Source organism: Pantherophis guttatus, chromosome 7 (assembly GCF_059756535.1).
Source record: "Pantherophis guttatus breed Tessera chromosome 7, ASM5975653v1, whole genome shotgun sequence".
Classification (NCBI taxonomy): Eukaryota; Metazoa; Chordata; class Lepidosauria; order Squamata; family Colubridae; genus Pantherophis; species Pantherophis guttatus.
Window position 1 is genome coordinate 34,633,349 of NC_142069.1, and position 22,331 is coordinate 34,655,679.

The following is a 22,331-nucleotide window of genomic DNA, read 5'->3' on the forward strand; positions in this document are numbered from 1 at the left end:
GAGGACTCAGGGCGGCTCACAACGACAATTGACCAAGTGACTGTTAAAACCAACAAATATACATAAAAAAATCAAAAAAGTATTTTAAAAAATTAAAAAATACTTAGGTGTAAAACACAAGGTGGTGTTGAATTTGCCTTCAACAACACCTGTGTGAACACTTATTCCTGTCTGAAGACAATCCAATGTTCCTGATGACTTTTATATACATAAAATAATATGCAATGCTATTGATTTTTAAGATGCAACAATTTTCTGTACTTTTGCTGCAACTGATTGATGCTGGAAACCCTGTAGAAATTACTGAGGATACGTTCATTCCTTCAATCCTCAGCCATAATGTCACTTCATTGTAGTGTTGTGTTCTGCCCTCCCATCTTTCATCATAGTAGTAGATCATAGATCATAGGGCTGGAAGAGACCTGAGGTCCAAGTCCCCTGCCCAAGGCAGAAGTCCTTATTCCAGCCCAGATAAATGGATGTCCAACCTTTTCTTGAAAATCTTCAGCGAGGGAGCATCCACAACTTCAGGAGGCAAACTCTCCCATTAACTGTTTTGTGTGGAAATTTCTTAATTCCACATTGGACCTCTCTTTAACAAGCTTCCACCCATTGCTCCAGCCCTGCATTGGAGAATATCAACCCCCTCATCTCTGTAACTGCCCCACAATACTGGAAGACACTTATCATGTCACCCCCTAACCCTTGTATTTCTTAGGCTAGACATACCTAAGTTCCCTTAACCGTTCTTTGTAAAATTTACTCTCTAGACCTTTTATCACCTTTGTTGCTCATCCGTGTTCTTTCTACAGTTTCAGCATCTTTTTTGTATTGTGGCAAGCAGAACTGGATGCAGTATTCCAAGTGTGATCATACTAATGCAGTATAAAAGGTACTATCACTTTTTGTGATCTTGATGCTATTGATGTAACCTAGGACTGCATTGGGTTTTTTGGCAGCTGCAGTACATGACTGGTCATATGTAAGTAGTAGTCTACTAGTTAATCTAGTTCTCTCTCATTTCTATGAAGTGGCAAGATCCTAGGGATAACCGTCTACAATCTAGGATATAGATAAGCAACACCCCCCTCCCAAAAAAACCCTCTGTTTTGGCTTGAATCACTAAAAACTGGGGAAATATTAATTTTACCCAAACGGTCAATGTATACAACCACTCTGCTGAAGTAAACAAAAGCCCATCTTGTCTAACATTTTGTACTAGTGGAAGCCAATTAGATGCCTCTGCAAATCCCAGAGCAAGACATGACTGCAACAGTATATACCATACATAGATGCTTTAATACAAACTCTTCACCTGCCTTTATTGTTCCTTAGCTTTCATTACAAGCATCACCAAATACTCTAAAAGGAATATTGCTGAAGATGTTTTAAAAGATGCTCTTCAACTTTTCCAGCTGTGTAATACACTTTTGGAGATGCAAAGATCAGAACCATACAAATTATGATTAAATTCTAATAATCCCTGTTTTTCAAAACAGCCACACCTTGAGTCCATGTAACTCTCTACCCCAAATCCAGGGTTTCCTACTCAGCCTCTACCAAACCCCTTTAGCAGCATATAAAATAAGAAGCCACCTCTACTGCAAGTGAACAAATTTTGCTTTGTTATGACCATTTTCTCCTAGTTATGAATGGCTGTTTATTCCCAGCCACTGAAAATGTAGCCATATGCCATTAGGTTATGGCATATGTACTTACAATTCCTTGCTATAAACAGGCCTCTCTCCCTCTCGTAAGCTTTGTGATAGCAACAAAAATGTAAAAATTTAAGTTTCAAAATCTTATTATAAAATGTCCTGGCTCAAAAATGCATTGTAAATGAAAATATCAGAATGTTGTGAAAACTATTCTGCAAGGCTGACCAGAGCCAGTCTGTTTTATTAGTACTAGTCTCTTCCTGCTGTTTTTCCATGGAAGTCCAGCTGCCTTCTGGTTCAGACTCAGAAGCCTGAGCCTCCCCACCCCCGCTTTTCAACTTAAAGTGTCTTTCCATTCCTGCTATCAATGTAATTAACCCTTAGCTCTCCTTGATCACATAACTAGCTTCCCTTTCCCATCAACTGTTTTTATTACATGCAGTTTGGGAGCAGGAAATACAGTAGCTCTCAGTTTTTCCCAATATGAATATACAAATGCCAACCTTATAATTATTTTCATCATTTCCTGAACCAGATGGAAAGGGGAGCCCAGAACTGTAAATCTTGTAGCAAGGTGGGTGGCAAATTTAATAAATAAATAAATAGCCTGGATGTTAAAGAAGCCAGCTGATAAACACGTCGACAAAGTGCCTCCTGCCATTGTCTATCATGACTGATTAGGATGAGAGCTCCCCTATGGACATCTGTTGCTCCTTCTATTTTATAAACTTCTAAATGTTACTGTAGTCCTGGCTTTGGTTGTTCATTATATCTCTGGGATTGCCCCATTGGGTGGCTCCACAACACAGGTAAAACACAGTTCCAAGAGATGAAGCCATGTGATCAACAGGGGAATTAAAAGGAATGCCTTCAAATTCCAACTCATCAATCAGGTATCTGATCTGCTTGGGTGAAGTTTCTTTCTTAATAGTCACCCACAAGAAATGAGCCAACAGTGGAAGCTGTAAGGCAGAAAATTATGACAACCTTGCAACAGTGCTCTCTCGTTCAAATCCCTGGGCATAGCTTTGGATTTTTGCTTTATGAGCAATCAATCTGTAACAGACAACAGACCTTATGTGAAAAAAGAGCGCCTCTTAGTGTTGGCTGTCAAGCAGAATTGCCTCAGGGATGACCTGCAGAAGAAAAACCACCAAAAAGACAGTGGTCTTTATAGTAAAGATTACTAAACTGCAGTAAAGTAAAGAAGTTTACTAAACTGAAGAATCCACAGATGCATTCATAACAGACTAAGACAAATAAATATGGCTAAATGTCAGATAAACTGAGAAAGGAAACTGAGAAGTTGCAGCCATAGCACAATTATATAAATAAGCAAACACAAATTTTAGCAGAGTTTTTTTTTAATTCTTCTCCTCTGTATCAAGTCCTTCAGTTTAATATTCAAGGATCTTATTAGTCTGCTATTTGCTGACACATCTTGAACATTAGAATACATTACATTATTTTCCCCCACTCCACCCCATGTTTTTGCAAATTATCTTATTAAATAAATATGGGCTGTAAAAATAATTGACTGCAACTTGGGTGGCAGCAGACTGAAAAGCTTCTGCCATATTCCCAATTCCACTGTCCATAAAGAATACATGAAATCTGTTCTCATCTGCTTTCTTCAGAGGAATACCAATTTCTGTTAAAGACCAATAAGACTTCTCCAATGTTAAGAGATTTCCCCAGTTTGCAAGGAAAATATCCATGAAAATCCCACAGAGTTGGTCTCCTCCGGGTCCTGTCAGCTAAACAATGCCGGCTGGCGGGCCTGCGGGGGAGGGCCTCCTCTGTGGCTGCCCCAGCTCTCTGGAACCAGTTACCTCCTGAGATCCGGACCATCCCCACCCTATTGGCCTTCCGAAAAGCGGTGAAGACCTGGCTTTTCCGGCAGGCCTGGGGCCATTGATCTCGCTGTTGCGATCTGGTGAGATCCGGCCATGAATGGTGTGAATGGGTGTTAATTGTTTTTAATGTTTTAATTTTTAATGTTTTTATATATGGCTTTTAAATGCATTGTAAGCCGCCTTGAGTCTTCGGAGAAAGGCGGCATACAAGTTGAACAAATAAATGAAGGTGGACTGCTAAACTTGCTGAGATGTTCTTCATGAGTCCTTGAAAGTCATTCTGATAATGATGTTGGACTAATGATTCCAAACTGCATAAAAATATAGAGAAATAAAGTCTGATGGTATTTATTTCTGAACTTTCCATTTCTTTTTTTTCCCACCAGTAACTTTTTTCCTGACTCCCAACGCTCCTTCTGCATCATCACCATCATCATCATCATTTGCCTCGTCTCGAGAGCGTTTCTTCTTTTCCCCTTGTTGCCGCAATTCCTGCAAAGGAAACAGGAGACCTCTAAGGAAATCAATCACTGAGACAATGAAGAAGATAAAACAGCTGCTGAAAATATTAAACAACCATTCTTGTTGGTGTGTGATTTTGCATTCAGATACTCCCATAGGTAGCATTTTGGGCATGTTATTTAATAAAAGTTAATTAGGAAAAGGTTTGATAGTGGTAGCAAAAGCAAAAGACCCCTTAGAATTGCTCCTGAGTTAATGGGATGTTTTTAATTTTGAAAAAAGAAAAAAGAAAAGAAAAAGAACTAGAACAGCGAGGGCATGCAATACAGCTCTTCATGCAATAAAAGAATCTCTCAGCTCTTGAAGCCTTGTTTGGAATCTGACTCAAGCAGTCAGGCTGTATAAATGCTGTATAAATGCTAATATTATTCTCACAATCATGGGTGCAACAGCTACATTTCTACATAAAACAAACCCAGATCGAGCATTAAAGCAGCCTACCATGCGAGCAAATCTCTGGGCTTCAGCCACACGCTCGGTCAACATCATGACCTCTTCCTCTTGAGTGGGAAAGGCTGGCAGCTTTTTGCCAATCAGGTGCTCAATGCGCTGGAAGAGTTCCACATCATACCTGCAAGAGGAGAAAGAATCTCACCCTAATTAATTCCCTGTCAGTTACTTGAGTGTTAAAAGCAACAAGCTCACCAATATATTTATGCTATTGATTCATTTTATTAATTTTCCTTTCAATCCTTAACAAAACAGAACTTTCTCCACTACATAGCAAAAATACAACACATCTCTGAAGAGCCCTCTGAGCCAAAACCATTCTAGACATCAGTGTTATATAAGAACAGAGCAAATAATACCATAAACTATGGTCTGTCTGGAGGATTCTGCTGCAAATACCAGGCAGGCTATCTACTCATCCAGGTTTTACCCCTCAGTAAAAGCATGTAGGGGCTTCACTCATCAATTTAAGGGCGGTCTACACAGATTAAGGCCAGGCGTAATGCAGAAGTTTAATAATGTTAGGAAAAGCTATGCTTACATTATATATCCTGGGAGGTAGGGAAATCTAGCATTGGAAGGAAGGAGGAATTAGTCCAACTCAAGTGTTGTTCTCTCAAATCTCCTTCCAACTGTGCGGGGGGGGGGGGTCCTGCTTTTTTTCTCCCATGTTTATTGAAAATCGTGGGTCCCTTGAAATAAGTCTGTTCCCCAAGGACCATTAGCTGGAAATCATTGCACTGGAATACATAAATTCTGGTGGTTGCACAACTGGAGTAGCACAGAATAGCATCTTACTGTGTCACAAAGGTGATTGATTTTCCAGATCGACCAGCTCGAGCTGTTCTCCCTACTCGATGAATGTAATCCTGAAAGGAATCCAAAGTAAGTAACAGAACAAGATGGTGGTCATAGGACAACCACTAAAATAAATATCCCCCCAAAAAAACCTTTTGCATCATAAATGTCAATTATTAAAACAGACAGCTTTCCAAATAAAGGAAGCCAGCTCAGCTTTCTAAAACTGGTAAGGAGAAAACCAAGTTAATTTCTTAAAAAGCAATACAGTATGCCCAATTTGCAGTGTAAAATATAAAGGCATATGTGACCCTGCTGTCATTTGAGATTCCAACAGGAAAGGTCCATTCTGGAGATGCTGCCATCACTAAAGGTGATGGTCCCATCAACTCATCATCACTACCTGATACCTACAATACCAATTCATTTTATCTATAATTCTCATTCTTTCATTCAAGCTCTTGCTGGCATACCTTTAGCCTTCTGAGCTTTAATATCACTCAGTGCTTCACAACTCTATATGAAATCATGGAAGAACAGGGCCAAGAGTTGCCCATTTCTTCTGGTTTATTTTATAGATCTTTTGTAATTTCCCCCAATTCACAAACTCTGAGCAGTATATAAAGAAAACAAACATGAAAAATTATATTAAATCCACCTCCAAGACAAATGTTGCTAATCAATCTATTAGGATTAAAGACACAGCAGAACAGACTTGTTCCAATGAACTTACAAAATGTTAAGATAGAAAGAGCTACAGGAACTTGGTGAGAGCAACATTCTGGAGGCCACAACAGAAAAGCCTTGCTGTGTGGTCCAGGTCTCTTAAACTTCACACAACAAGCCTTCACAAAAAGCTCTTAATAGATTCAGTTTCAAAATCTGTAATGATGTTTTTTCAATTTCTAGGCGGCAGAGTCAGCCAAAAGTCCGCTAACAGCTTTTTCAACTCACCTTGGAATGGGTAGGAATGTCAAAGTTTATCACGACATCAACATGAGGGATGTCAAGGCCTCTACTTGCAACATCAGTAGCCAACAAGATGGACCGTGCTTTAGCCTTGAACTTGTTCAGTGATCCTAATCGTTTATTCTAGAAGGACAAAAGAGCACATTAGCATTCACTTATGGTTTTTTTCACTTCATTTAGCATGGCAAAAAGGAAAGTATGAAAGCATTATTTATTAATCACAATGTTTGAATGTGTCACACACAATCACATTGGGCAAAAAAATAGTGAAAGGGAAACAGGTTTGAGGATGCATACATACTTATTTGCTGTTGTTACACATTTGTTACTTCATATAGTAATCTAGAAATTTTCTTGCAAGCACATTAACCTGTACCTGGCTCATCTGTCCATGGAGGGGAATAGCAGTAAAGCCCAAATTTCGAAGCAAGAGTGCCGTCCTTTGAGTATTGTTGCAAGTGCTGCAGAATATCATGAATGAATTGCCAGCAAGTTCATTCAGAATATACACAAGATAACTATCCTAAGGGCATCAGAAAAAGAACTTAAATCAGGAAATATGAAAGGCAAAGGGGAACAAATTTAAAATGATGCCAAGCAGTAAAGAAAGTCTAAAACAAAAAGGAAAAATAAATTTACCTTGAACTTGGAAGGAATAAAAATATAGTATTGCTGAAGTTTTTCAACCGTCTGATATTTTGATGACACTGCACATTTCACAGGGTCTTTGAGGGCTGCACGCTGGAGTTTTTGCACCTGAGAATTAAAATTAAATTTGCAGACAATAATTCCACTGTACCTCTATCTCCCAATTCTGACTTACTCTCCTAAGCAAAGGCAAAGTGTCAAGCTGCCTCATACCTTTTTAGTCATTGTAGCAGAAAAGAGAAATGTCTTCCTGTCTCTGGGAATTACTTTCAGGATCTTATCTACCTATAAAGAGAAATGCAAAAAAATAGAACACTGGTCAATGTGCATGCATGGAGACCTATACCAGGTATGCCTGATGGAAGCTATAGAGCAAGGACTTTCAATTTAAGCCAAGACATTGCACTACTCTTCAGCAAGGAATGATGAGTTTAGCAGCTAAAAGGTTCCAGTGGGAACAGTTCAAATTTAAGTGGGTTCACTTTAGCAAGGATGCACTGGGAAGGGTCATATCCACATTAAAGGAACTTAATAAATCTACTTCCCAAGCAGCTACTTCTAAATGACCAAGAGAAAACAGGGTATACATTCAATAGCAGGAAGGAAAGCCTGACCGGTCCCATGAATGTATGTGTTATTTTGGAACCATATTTCTGAAAAATACCAGCTTAATAATACAATGAACCATTCTAAAATGGCAAGGATGGGCACATCTCACCTCTGTTTCAAAATCCATATTGAGGATCCGGTCAGCTTCATCCATAACTAGGTATTTCAGAGCTCTAAGATTGAAACCCTTTGTATTCTCAAGATGATCAATAAGACGACCAGGCGTAGCTACCAAGAGAAAGAGTGTTATAAGGGTTCTTTATTTATTCATATCTCACCTTTATTATTTTTTACAAATAACTCAAAGGCAGTGAACATACAGAGCACAGCTTCCTCCTCCTATTTCCTCACAAAAACTTTGTAAAGTTGGTCGGGCTGAGAGTGTGTGACTGGTGCAAGTTTACCCAGTTGGCTTTTATAGCTAATTATGGAAGACTAGAACTCACGGTCTCCCGGTTTCTAGTCTGCTGTGGCTCTTTTGGTTAACAGACAAAAAGTTTGCAGAGCATAGCTGAGGAATATAAGTCAAGCTAGGGTCCGAAATAGACCTGAAATTACATGGGCTTGTTGAATCTCAGCAACCCAGGGACTTGCTCTAAATAAGTTTAAATGAATTCCTCTCTAGGAAAGAGTAGATGCAAGATGGTTAATCTATTCATTCTAAAGCTAAATTTGATGAGAAAATGCTATTCAAACAGCATATATCAGTTACTATTGTCTACAGGAAATATGTCAAAGCGGAGCAAACACAGCACCCAAAAGGACATTATAAGTCATTGTGTCAGATATGTTTTCTCAATTGACCAGTAATTAGTTAATTGGGCTCAAGGATCATTAAGGTAGCAAGGCAAGAAATGGAGAGTGCATCAGATAGTCCAGTGATGGTGAATCTTTTTGGCACTGGGTGCGAAAAAGGGAGTGTGCGCGTGTCTGGGCCGCAACCCGGAAAAGGAACTGCCCAGGGCGCATGAGCACACCTGAAAATGAACTTCTGGTACTGGCATGCATGCGCACACGACGATCAGCTGGCCTGTGCGCATGCTCACGCAGGAAAACAGAAGTCTGCCTCTTCCAGTTTCCGGCACTGCTGCACACAAAAGGGCCAGTTGATTGTTGTATGTGCATGCACGCTAGAAACTCAGAAGAGGAACGGGCAACGCTGCACGTGCCATGCGACGTGGCTCCGTGTGCCACTTTGGGCACGCATGCCATAGGTTCACCATTACTGAGATAGTCAATTGTATCTCCTAACCCTTATTTAATATCTCACCATTTTCATAAGATCTAATTGTAGGCTAGATCCTTACCAATAATTACATGGGGCTTCTTGGCTAGGGCCAGAGATTGGGACATCATGTCAATTCCTCCAACAATGACAGCTTAGGAAAGAAAAGAAAACATTAAATAATGGCCACCTCAGCAAGTCAATCACAACATTATACAACCCCTACCCCAATAGTTTGTCATTGTAAGTAATGTATTTGCTATATTGTCAGCTAAGAAACCAAATAACTTGCAGTGAACATTAGACAGACATTTGTGTGAGATTTGCGTGTAAACAGGAACAATAGTTGCAAATTTTATGTATATGATAAAGAACGTTTAGAACAACTAGATGAATCTGTGTACCTTGGTAGAATATTTAGTAAAGATGCTTTTGCACCTACTTATTCTCTTCAATTTCACAATGTTTTATATTCATTTGAAATCTTGTAACCATACTACTTACTACTCTGGACACCAATGGAAGATCCAAGAGCCTCAAACTGTTCAGAGATCTGAAAGGCTAACTCCCGGGTGGGTGTAAGTACCAGAGCAAAGAAGCGCTGGGGAGTTTCTAATAATGCCTGAAGGATGGGCAAAGCAAAAGCCCCTGTTTTTCCAGATCCTGTCTCTGCTAAGCCAATGATATCTCGACCTATGAGGGAAAAAAAGAGTCACATTCAATGCCAACAGGGAAAAAAAAATAACAACAAGATTGACAGAACCAAAATTTTAGTTCAGCAAATGTACAAAGAGAGCACGAGAAGTAAGTTGGTTCTTTTTTCACTTAGTGAAGCATTTGGCTTTTCTCCCAAACAGCAAACAATCTTTAAAAACTATATTTATCATTAATGTAGGGTTAAACAATGGAGGTGTGTGGAAAGGTCCCATAAATAAATAAAAGATGCCTTGCTGTTTAGCCTTAACAGAGTTGGAAATGCAGACCCGTTAATTACATTGTTCTGAATAACACATTAAATCTATCAGTATTGCAAACTTTCTTCCTTTTTCTTAAATTGCAGGTCCTAGAATCGTACTCACCTTGGAGTGCAAGTGGAATAGCTTCTATTTGGATCTTTGTTGGTGTCTTCCATCCTAATTGACTGCATGCTTCAGCCAGTACATCTGTCACTCCCTGTTATTTCAAAGAAAAAAGAGGGAAGAAGCACATCTATGACAAGCAAGAGGCCACAGATCTGAATACACACGCTAGCATTTCCCCCCCTCAATTTCCAGAAAATTGAAAATTTTAAAGCAAAGACAATTATATTTTTATTAATGTATGTTTATAACTTTCTGTACAAAATCATCTGAAAGCAAATTTATACAATGCAAAATATAATATAAAATAAAGCAAAACATATAGTAATAAAGGAAAAGAAAAAATGATTTATCAAACCTTCACACAGAGAAGACTTGGGTAAAGATATAGATCTTTAACAGTTTTCTAATGTAAGTAATAACAGTGGTTCATAGCAATAGCAATAGCACTTAGACTTATATACCATTTTACAGTGCTTTACAACCCTCTCTAAGCAATTTACAGAGTCAGCATATTGCCCCAAACAATCTGGGCCCTCATTTTACCGATCTTGGAAGGATGGAAGGTTGAGTCAACCTTGAACCAGTGAGAATCGAACTGCCAAATTGTAGGCAGCCGGCACTCAGCAGAAGTAGCCTGCAGTACTGCATTCTAACCACTGCGCCACCGTGGCTCATGAATTTCAGGAGAGAAAACATTCCAGAGTAAAGTCCTTATCACAGAGAAAGCTCATCAACAGGCAACATAATTGCATTTTGCAGGTCTAGGCAGATATAGGAGGACCTCCTCCAACAAAGAAAGAAATTGATTAAGGGTGAAATTACAAAGACAATCCCATCCAATTCAGGGCCTTACAAATCATAAATAAAACCTTGGTTTTTAGAACCTTGCTGGCAGCTGATGTAATTATTTTTAAACAAATTACTATTTTTAATAATAATAAAATATTATTTAAATATTAGATAATGAACTATTGAATTGCTAAGATATCCCTCTTGAGAAAAATGTGTAGTTGATATACCAACCAAAGCTGCCATAATTACTTGATTCTCCAGTGTCAGCAGTGATTTAACATACCCTCAACTACCGTATGTATTTATTCTTTCTGACAAAGTGGAATCTCATAGAAAATAAATTCCTATCTCTGGGAACCACTCACTACAAGTTTTCCTTCCATCTTGAGGGAGTTTAGTAGCTCTGCTGAAGAAATGTTAAAGAGATAGAGGAACAAATGGCCACACTTCCGAGATGAGAAACTACAAGGATTTATCAGTTCAAAAAAAAGCATAACAAAAATGATCGGTGTGGGGGGTGGGGAAGAAGCAAGCCCATAGGACAAGAATAACAACCAGAATAACAACAAATAACAACAAAACTGCTTTGGCCCAATGGAACTCAGAAATACTTTCAGGCCCTTGTAGATGAAACAGACTCTGAAGAAAACCGCCGTGCTCTCAAGACCTTTTTATTTCACCAGGCTGGTCTGGCCTAACCTCTCCCATTCTCTTTTTAATGTAAATTTTAATGTAAATTTTAATTTGTTCTTAACCTGGGGTTTTAAATTTGTCTTGGGCTAAATTGATTTAATTCGATTTTACTTCTGCTCTTAAATTTTTGTATTCTATGTGTTTTATCCTGTGCCTGTTCACCGCCCTGAGTCCTGCGGGAGTAGAGCGGTATACAATAAAATGAAAATGAAAAATGAAAATGAAAACCACACACTGCAAAATGGGATTGCTCCAAAGACAGATTATAGTCACTTATTCCAGACTTCAGTCTTCATGTCAGACAGAGCTAAATCTACGAGTAACAGAGTCATGTTTTCAATCTCATACAGAATCAGAATTCTCCCAGCCCCCCTTCTCAGCAGATGAAAGAATAGCTTTAATTCTTTGAGAACAAGGGAGAAACCAAGTACTGGCGCTGGAAAAAGGAGAAACCTGAAAGTGTTCCTCTGATGAAGGTGGGAATCTGACAGAAGCTCAAAAAATCCATGAAGGCAAAAAGGGACTTGTGCATCAGGAATCTATTTGTCTCCTGGGAATTGGTAAACAAGCCCAGAGAAAAAAGAGTGTTATCTTTTATCTTTTTCTCTCTCTCTCTAGGGTGCTAGTTAAGCCTTTTTATCTTGTGGGTATATTTTCTGGGAAAAAAGAGAAAATTCTGTCCATCCATCATCAGCCTTTTTTTCCCCTGTCAGGCTGGATCCAGGTTTTTTTTTTTTTTTTTTCCTGTATTAACTTCTTGTGAACTAAAATATAAGGTCTAGTAGCAGATTCTCTTCTAAGATCTTGCTCAGCCACATTAAATGTAGCAAATTAGTGCCATCTTGTGATCTGTCTCAAACATTACATCACTTTTTTAAAAAGTAAACACTTTTACCGATCTTTTATTTTACTTAAAGTAACCTGATTCTGTTTCTCTTTTACACTGGTCTGTCTTCAGAAAGGAAGGGGGGGAAAGTGCTGAAACCCTTAGTCACCTGATCCTACTCAACAAGGCCCAGAGGTTGAAATGCAGGTTGATTAGGAGGGTTTAAACTGAATTCTTAGACAGGAAGAAGCAACAACTCTAAAGAGCTTTAAAACTGTGTAATGTAACATGAGAAAATATTAATGAAATGGGATCTTAAACCCCTCATTGAAAAATCAAAAAGATTATAGCATAGTTTGTAACTTTTAGTGTCTATAAATTAATGCAATTTGGCAGTTCGAATCTCACCAGGCTCAAGGTTGACTCAGCCTTCCATCCTTCCGAGGTCAGTAAAATGAGGACTTAGATTGTTGGGGGCAATATGCTGACTCTGTAAACCGCTTAGAGAGGGTTGTAAAGCACTTTTTAAGTCTAAGTCAGTGGTTCTCAACCTGTGGGTCGGGACCCCTTTGGGGGTCGAACGACCCTTTCACAGGGGTCACCTAAGACCATCCGAAAACACATATTTTCAATGATCTTAGGAATAATTTTATGGTTGGGGGTCACCACAACATGAGGAACTGTATTAAAGGGTCGCAGCATTAGGAAGGTTGAGACCCACTGGTCTAAGTGCTATTGCTATATGAAATAAATAACAAAAATAAATAAGGTTTAAATTCTTAGTACACAAAGGCAAGTAGGACCTGGAGTGTTGCCTTCCATGACTGAAAATAGCAACTGAATTTGTTCAAAAGATACATATACAGTAGAAACAGCAGTTGCACTATCTGTAAAAAAAAACAACTACTCCTGCCAAAATCCAAATGAATTGCTCCTCTGCTTTTAGTCTATTTACAGAACTGGTAAAAGTACTTCAAGATGAGTGTGAATTCCTAAAGAAGGAAACACTAAAAACACACTTGTAAACAATTGTGAGGAGGAAAAATGGAGAACATCAGAAACCAATGTCATTGCAGAAATTTAGAAAATATCTGAAGACAAAAAGCACATCTAGAAAATTGGAAAAGGATCAAGTCCAGGTCACAAAAGAAGTATATAGACAAGTAATTTGGAATTATATAGCTCATGTCAGGAAAACTAACTCTCAGAAGGAGCTATGTTTGTTTGTTTGTTTGTTTGTTTGTTTATATGCTGCCCTTATCCGGAGACTCAGGGCGGCTTACAATGTGTTAAGCAATAGCCTTCATACTTTTGTATATACCTGCTTAGTAGGGCTTTTGCGCCCCCCCCCCAAGCGGTGTTTTTTTATATACAAAGTCAGCTTATTGCCCCCACAAACCGGGTCCTCATTTTACCTACCTCAAAAGGATGGAAGGCTGAGTCAACCTTGAGCCTGGTGAGATTTGAACTTGCAGTAATTGCAGGCAGGTGGTGTTACTTAACAGTGCTTTAGTCTGCTGCGCCACCAAGGCTTACTAAACCGCCAAGGTTTAGTAAGAATGACAGAAAAGATTTATATAGATACATTCAAAATAAAAGAAAAAGGAAAGAATCAGTATAATAGCTGCTCAATGAAGACATAAAATTACTAACAAATCACTAAGTAAAGTGAGAGCTATTCAAAAACTTTTATTTTGGCACTGAAGGTTGAGACAAAAACATGATCAAGAAAGACTAAATTTAAAGTAAAAAATGCAATGTTAGTTGACTGGAAAATGCTAGTTGACTGGAAGTGAAGACTGGAAGTATATTCAAAAATGGGCATAAACTAGAATCAATGTAACATTATTTTCTAAGAATCTAGGGCAGATCATAAAAGAGTCAATTTGTAATTACTTTTAAGACAACAGAGTAATTTATTAGCATTAATTTGGAAAGAAGAAATCTTGCCAGCCTGTCTTTATATCAACCTTAATAAATTGTAGGAATATTGCAGACATAATGAATCTTGACTACAACAAAGCATTTGATGAAGTATGCCATGACATGTTGATTAACAAGCTTACAAGCTAGTTAAGTGTTAGATGGCATGTCAATTAAATCAGTACATATCTGTCTTTGAAAATTATACACAGAAAGTTCCCATTAATGATTCCTCATCAAACTGGACACAAAGTTGCCAAGAATACCCATAAGATTCAATCCCAAAATCTCTACCTGTCAATATTTGTATTAATGACTTGGATGAAGAAGAGACAATGCTTAACAGATCCAGTTACACAAAATTGAACAGGATAGCTAATATCCTGGAAGACAGAAATAGAATGCATACAATTTTGATAAGATACAGAAATTGGCAGAGAGTAAGAGAATGAAATTGTACAAAAGAAATGCAATGTTCTCGAAGGAAACAAAGATCACAGGCACAAAAATAAGTTAGGAAATACCTAGCTTGGCGATAGTTGTAATACGTGATACTGTGATTCTTGATGATACTTGGTCTTGCAACCAGTTTGCAAACTGAACATCAGCCAGCAGAGTTATGTGGTTACAAAAAAGGCAGATACAACAAAGTCATCGTTTCTAATTTGTGGGAAATAACCATTCCACTGTATTCTGCTATCAGCCACATCAGACCTCACCATAAATCCAATTCTTGGCACCAATTTTGAAGTATTCATAAAAACTGAATAGGTTTAGAGAAAGTCAAATAAGGATGATCAGGAGGTTAAAACTCGGGATTATGAGGAGAGATGCTTAGTCTTGAGGAGAGAACACTGACGGGAATTATAGTAGTAATTTTCAAATACTTGAAAAGGATGCGACATAAAGACTCTTTTGTTCCAGAATGGACCATGTGAAACAATGAACTCAGGTAAGATTTCTGAGAACTGAATCTCAGAAAAAACAAGTACATTTTGACATTGGAGCCAATTACTTTTAGAGGCAGTACCTTATCTTCACAATATGTATTAAAATAGAAATTAAAAAATCATCTTAGATACTTTAATTTGGATTCCTGCAGTATTCAGGAGATTGAACTCAGTGGCTAAATGATTCTAAAGAGTTCTAAAACTCAGAATAATGGCAGAGGTAGGAAATAGATTTAGGATCATAACAGAAAAATGTTTACTTTGGATTTCCACATTCTCTTTTGTCCCCCTTTCCTTGACCCACCTCATCCTGGTGCATTCCACAACATCTCTTATGTGGTTCACAAAGAGACACCAGTTTAGAACATGTACAACCACATCTAACTGAAATGTAATTAGGAAGCAGACTTCAGTACCACCAGAATATTGATGACAACCTATATCTAGATGTTTGAAAGTACTGGTAAAGCACTCTCTGCCACTCTACAGGATAGTTGTCAGGGTCTAGGGCACTGATGGCTAATCTTTTTAGACGCCAAGTGCCCAAACTGAAAGTAGTGTGTGTGCTTGCAGACATGCACGCATGCATGGACATTTGCAGCAGAGAGCCGAAGACTAGCTGGCCGTAGGGAGGCAGGGCATCCCAACACCGGCAGTGAGGCAAGACGTAAGATCTTTTTCTTTCGTGAGCTTCTGTTTCGTTGTTTGCAGGGAAACAGAAGCTCACGAAAGAAACACCATGGAGATCTGACCTGGGGCAATGGCGTGCGTGCCAGCAGAGAAGGCTCTGCGTGCCACCTCTGGCATGCCTTGGTGGCCCAGCGGACTAAACTGCTGTTAAAGTAGCATTTAGCTGCCAGCTGCCTGCAATTACTGCGAGTTCAAATCTCACCAGGCTCAAGGTTGACTCAGCCTTCCATCCTTCCGAGGTAGGTAAAATGAGGACCCGGTTTGTGGGGGCAATAAGCTGACTTTGTATAAAAAAGAACACCGCTTGGGGGGCCCCAAAAAGCCCTACTAAGCAGGTATATACAAAAGTATGAAGGCTATTGCTTAATGCATTGTAAGCCGCCCTGAGTCTCCAGAGAAGGGCGGCATATAAATCGAACTAATAAATGTGTGCCTAAGTTCGCCATCACGGGTCTAGGGGTACAGCGACCTACTTATTTGTTTAAGTCTATCCCTACAACTAACAATATTTAGTTACAATAGTTGTAGTGATAACAAGTATAACAGTGTCCCCAATCCTTAACTCAAGAAGGAATTCCAGTATTCAATTAATCATTGAATTCCATGATTAATGGTATCAAAAGCAGTCAAAAGATCAAGCAAGATCAAAACTCTTATTTCCTCTGTCCCTGAAGGTCTACTATGACTGAATTTATCTCCAAACCATGCCAAAAACCAGACTAAAAACAGATGTGACCAAGATATCTGCAACTGCATAACCATTATTCTCTTAACTATTTTGTCCTTATAAGGTTATTTCTGGAGCAAATGATAAGGCTTGATCACGCTAAAGAGATCATACCTGTGTGCATGTATACAATAAAGCTTATCAAGTCAGCTTTGAAATGAATCACATCCCTGCATAGTAGTGTCTTCTAGCTTAGTTTACAACTAGAGCATTTAAGATAAAGAGGAAGACACCTGAGTTCTGTAGCATCAGAAGATAATTAAGGATTATTAAGGATGATTCTATATGGATGACTAGTTTTGTTTCTCTATTCCATAAGTCAATATGGGCATCTATACAATCACCATGTCTAGCTTTTGTAAAATTTTAAAGAACATTTTAAAAAATCAAAATCATCTTTGCATGATATTGGAAATTTGAGACAAAAATTAAATGACTTGTCTTTTTATTTCTTCTATATGGCCCAGAGTTGGAAGATTAGGGTGGCATGTGTATAGGGGTATGTGTATACAAAAATAAAAATCCCTTCTCATCCTTAAAAATCTTATATCTTCCTCAATACCAGAGGCCTGAAAGTCTGAAGGTTCCACACAGTATCTTAGCTGTTCCTAACACTGCACTATTTTGAATAGAAAGCTCTGACGTTGTTCCTGGAATCAGTTGTAGACACTCTCCCATCTTAGGAGTCACAATCTCAAGTGCTCCTACCACCATTGGCATTACTTTGGCCTTTACTTTCCACATCCTCTCTAGTTCCACCTTCAGGCCTTAGAACTTCTCCAGCTTCTCTTATTCCTTCTTCCTGTAGTTGCCACTACATTTATCATTACAACTATCTTCTGGTGTTTGTCTACTACCATGATGTCTTGTTCATTCATAGTACCTTCCTGACCATCAGAATCTGGAAGTCTCACAGGATCTTAACCCACGTTTTCTCCACGACCTTCTGGTGTGAGCTCACATCTGAACTTGGGAGATTCTAGCCCAAGTAGTGGGTTGCTACCAGTTCGCCCCAGATTGGGCAAACCGGTAGCAGCGGGAAGCTCCACCCACCCGCTCGGACATCTCTGCACATGCGCAGAAGGTTCTGCGCATGCAGAAGTGTCATGCCTGAGCGCGCACCCACGAGCAAACCGGTAGCGCCCGAAATTGAAACCCACTAGTGTTCTAGCCCATATATTGTGCAGATGTTGCTGTACACAATGCCAGCTACTTTGTGGTGCCATTCAGTATATGCTACTCCTGCTTGCATCTCACACCCTGCCATTGTGTATTGGTGGACTACCTCTGAAGCTTCTCTGCATAGTCTGCACCTTGGATCCTACCTAGTGTGGTAAACCCCTGCTTTTATGAAGCTGTGCTGTGAGATATTTTGTGTGTGTGTGTGTGTGTGTGTGTGTGTTGCCATAATAGTTTGTTTCTTTGAAGGTTAAGGGGAAGAAATAGAAAAAAGAAACAGCAAAACAGACCACTAGTGCAGGGGTTTTCAACCTTGGCCACTTTAAGACTTGTGGACTTCAATTCCCAGAATTCCTCAGCAAGCTTTGCTGGCTGAGGAATTCTGGGAGTTGAAGTCCACAAGTCTTAAAGTGGCCAAGGTTGGAGACCCCTGCACTAGAAACTAGATATGATAGCAAGTCATTCAGAGAGTTAACATGAAGGAGAAGCAAATAGAAGAAACATCAGGCACTAGAAGAGGGAGAGAGATGAAGAGACAATAAATAATAAAGTTCATAAGGGAAAACCCACTCACCAGTTGTTTGAAAGTTTCCGCGATCTCTCCCACCTCTCCCCCGTGCTCCACGCTCGCCGCCATGTTCTTCTTCACCTTTAACCTCAGAGGTAGCGCAAAGCATCTTGGGACTGGAAGTCCAAATGCTCACATTTGCCCCTCCCACTCCGGTATAGAGAGCGAGGGAGAACACATCATCACCATCTCAAAGCCTCCGGTTCCGCATGTATTCTCTTTACAGTTAAAAACGTTGAACCGAAAGGGTTTATTGGATTAGCCTCTAATGTTAATGCGTCTCTTCCCGACTCGCCTCCAGCGCAGCAGTAAAACTTCCGATGGACAGGAGACTTAAACGACGTTCTTCCCAAAGATGGGCGGGTGTCCTACTTTACGGCAAGCCTGGAATTCCTACGTTCAGCAAATCTTGAATTTCCCCATAGATTTATATGGGATGTCACAATCGGGTTTGTTGCAGATTATCCTCTATGGAGATGCAAAAAAGTGGAAAACGGCAGCTAAGCAGCAAAGAGATACAGAAAACTCCCACTACCGTTTTCTGCCGCTGTTGCTAGTCCGGGTTTTTGCAACTCAGAAATGAATCTCTAGATTAGTCTTTTAAATGGAAATCGGAGTTCTCGATATAGAAAAAGAGGCGCCTAATTCTTATAATCTCTTTTCCCGTTGCCCAAAGCTTCTGTGGAAGGCTCTTGAGTGTTTCAATACAAAACACTACTGATCCTAAAGACCGCTGCCAAGAGATCCTGGGGAAGGTATGGAGTGTAGAGCTAAGTACAGTAAAAAAAGAAATGCTTCCTAAAGCTAAACCCAGAGAAGCAAACTTTTAAATAAAGCCCTTTATTAGATCTGGTCAAGTGAAGTGAAACAAAACTGTTAGCTGATGTCTGACTCAAAAATTTGATGACTTAAAAAAATTATATACATGTAAAGGAAGCTGCTGCAGTGTATAGTCTTGCATTTTCCATAACATCTAGAAAATTATGAAATGGTATTGTATAAACATTTATTTCCCCAAAATGAGCAACTGTTTGATATTTCATAAAGTTTTTCTTAAGCCTAGATATGCGTTCTGCTAGTTTAAGATAAAAACTGCTAAAGGAGTAAATACTAAATAAATTTATTCTGAATTATCAAATCTATTTGGATTTATTGGGACTTACACTTAGGAACAGTAAAGTTTTTATCCCAAGTCAAAAGAGAAGGATAGTTCTGGCTGCTGTGCATACGGCAGAAATGTAGGATCCTTGGTGCTCTCAGCTTGTTTTCATTACTTAACTAGGTAACATCTGTGCTAGAAGGGAGTGGGGTTTGTTCTGTTTATACAAATGGCTCACCTTGTCAGTACTGGTGGGAGCGTTTTTAGTGTCTCCTTGATTAATCTGTTGTTCATTGTTTATCTGAATTGGTAGTTCCTTCACTGGAACTACCAAGTAGAAATGTTACATATAAATGATCCAGTCAGCTTTTATGCTTATCAGAGAATTAAAATTCATAGTCTCCTGGTTTCTAGTCCACTACCTTTGCCACTACATCAAAATAGCTCCCATTTTATTAATTTGTTTCTTGCCTTTATAATTTTTATAAATAACTCAAGGTAGTGAACATACCTAATACTTCTATGCCAGGGGTGGGTTCTACTTACTTTTACTACCGGTTCGCAACGGGATCGTGTGCCCGCACTTGCTTCGCTCGTGCATGAGCCTTGCTTCTGCGCATGCGCAGATTGCCGATGATGACATCCGGGGCGGTGGGCGGAGCCTCCCGCTGGTTTTACTACCGGTTCTTGTGAACCGATCCGAACCAGGGGCAACCCACCACTGTTCTATGCCCTCCTTTTTTGCCCACAACCACAATCCTATGAGGTGAGTTGGGCTGAGAGAAAGTGACTGACCAAGGACACCTAGCCAGCTTTCATGCAAGCTTTAGTAAAAGACTATAAAAACAGCTCTCAGATCAAAGCAGTTTTATTCTAATATGTGTGTTTATTGTATATACTTACAATGCACGTGTAATTTGTCAAGGATTTATAAAACTGATAGACCTAGTGATCACAAGTTGTCATAGATCCGAATGTGACTTTTACAAATGTTTCTCATTTTAACTGCCTTATTTACATGCCTCCTTTACTCTTAACTCGGAAAAAAACTCATCTGAGATTTTAGCCTCTTATTTTTGTTCTTTATTATCCAAGTTGAGATGGTGTAGCACTTTTTAAGTGCCTATCCTACAAACAGAGATTAGCAGCATTCCTTATACAGTGTGTTTTATTCATTTAGAAGTCATACTTTCATGTGTTATATATACAACAATTCTCTCTGCTCCCAAATTCAGATCTCTCATGTGACCAGGAAATATGCTGTGCAGGGAGTTCACGTAGGCTAAAACATATCAGGAAGTGTATTCATAGCATGAATACTTTCCCAGTTAATGGTGGGGGGAGGGGAGAGCCCATCCTAGCTAAGTGCGTGACCACTGAAGAACTATGACGTACCTGCATCATTAGTTGCTGGTATCTCACAGTGCCATATCCTCTTCTTGTATAAGAGCAGGAAATATGTTAAGAAATCCAAACAAACTTGTGGACTTTCTTAAAGTCCAAGCTTCACAGTCGCTGTATAGTTACAAATAATATTGTCACCAATTTATCAGTTATAAATATGAAAGATTTATTTTTGCCACATTTCTGCAACACTTGCCAGATTACAATATTTGCAAACAAAAAATTGAAGTGGTAACATATACAGTGACTAAACATCCACCAACCGTTAATGGATTATCATTATTCAAAAAGGAGACCCATATAGTCACCTGGCAGCCTTATCTGTAGAGTTTTTTCCTTTATTTTCCATTTTTCTTAATGAATCTTTCTACTTACATAATCTTTCTGATTTCTTTGTTCATTCTTGGTCAGTTTCTTTTTTCACATACAATACTTCAAAAATCTACAACATCCACCTTTCCTTTGAATTTTTCTTCCTTATGCTGGATTAGATCTCCAAGAAATTTGCATTAGACCTGTTTTAGGCATTTTTACATGGCAGTATAAACTGTTTGTCATATTATCTGTCCTTTGTATAACTTTGGAATCTCTTATGTATGTCAACAATCCATAGGAGCATGTGATACTAGTGTTTATGCAATGCAATGTGGCATCAGAAATATACTGTATCTTGTTAGATTTCTAGATCCGTGATACGTGTTTCCCTTCTCAGGCTTTTAGTTCATGTTTGCTTATTCAGTTGCACTCTTTAGGTGCTTGAAAATACAAAGCACAGAAGGGAGATAAATACATTCACTCTATTCTGGTCATCCTCATCTTTCATTAATGGTGAAAGTTTATAGTGAAACTAGTGCCACCATTGGCTGCATTCAATTACAACCATCTCCCTCCCTCAAAGTGTATGCCACTAACATAACGTGTGGCTGTTGCAAATTAAATGAGCAGACCAATGCAGCATTTTGTTTAACAAATGCGAAAGAGGCTGCTTGGTTAGTAGTCATCTGGAAATCCTAGGGCTACAAGATCTGGACTTCAAGAATCTAGACGGCAGCAAAGAAGTGCAGAAAGCATTAGCTCTCTGCTTTTATCTAGTAGCCATGCTGATTTTTGAAACTCAGATCCATTAGCCCCAGGAGCTCACAGATCACAGTGTTCTTGATCTGAATTTCAGCTACAGTACTGCATCAGTATCTGAAGTGTCTGTTTAGTATGTGGCAAAGTATTACTTGCATAAATAGCAGGTAGACCTTTGAGATCTCACTTGGTTAATTGTTTAACCAATAAGTCATAATATGAAGCATTTAAGTTTATAATAAGTGTTCTCAGAAGATGTGTAGAAGAGCAGAAGAGAGCTTAGATTAAAAGAACTAGGATTATATTATTATGATCATGGAACTTTACCCCACTGATAATTTCTGCTGAATTTGTATATTTGAAGATGAAGAAAATAATACCAGTTATCATAATTATTTTTCCAAATCTCCTGAATCCATTGAGATGTTTAGGGAGTTGCTATTTCTGAAGTAGACTTTTTAAGAATTGAGGAGAAATAATATAAATAACGGATAACAAAATAATTTCATACTTGTTCTGATTTTTATACCGCATTAGGATTCTGTAGAATATGTTTCTTGATTTTATAATGACTAAAGTGACCCAAAGA

General features: G+C 38.8%; 1 protein-coding gene across 1 annotated transcript; it reads right to left on the reverse strand.

The window, feature by feature from the left end:
• Positions 1-3,004: 3,004 nt before the first annotated feature.
• On the reverse strand, positions 3,005-18,594 carry DDX47 (DEAD-box helicase 47). The gene is made up of 12 exons (XM_034403793.3): positions 18,172-18,594; positions 9,815-9,908; positions 9,240-9,428; positions 8,818-8,889; positions 7,620-7,738; positions 7,115-7,186; positions 6,893-7,009; positions 6,630-6,776; positions 6,239-6,376; positions 5,285-5,355; positions 4,478-4,607; positions 3,005-4,006 (listed from the first exon to the last, which is right to left on the reverse strand). Exons 1-12 carry the CDS (start codon positions 18,232-18,234, stop codon positions 3,863-3,865), a joined length of 1,356 nt encoding a protein of 451 aa, XP_034259684.2. The 5' UTR covers positions 18,235-18,594; the 3' UTR covers positions 3,005-3,862.
• Between the last annotated feature and the right edge of the window lie 3,737 nt (positions 18,595-22,331).

Bases quoted from the DNA above. Each gene is read 5' to 3' on its own strand.
- DDX47 (XM_034403793.3), bottom strand. From the start codon at position 18,234: ATGGCGGCGAGCGTGGAGCACGGGGGAGAGGTGGGAGAGATCGCGGAA. The intron at 9,429-9,814 runs GTGAGTACGATT...TTTCCCTCATAG, and splicing joins TATTCCACTTGCACTCCAAG to GTCGAGATATCATTGGCTTA. The intron at 4,608-5,284 runs GTAAGATGCTAT...CTCCTCTTGCAG, and splicing joins TCAATCACCTTTGTGACACA to GTATGATGTGGAACTCTTCC.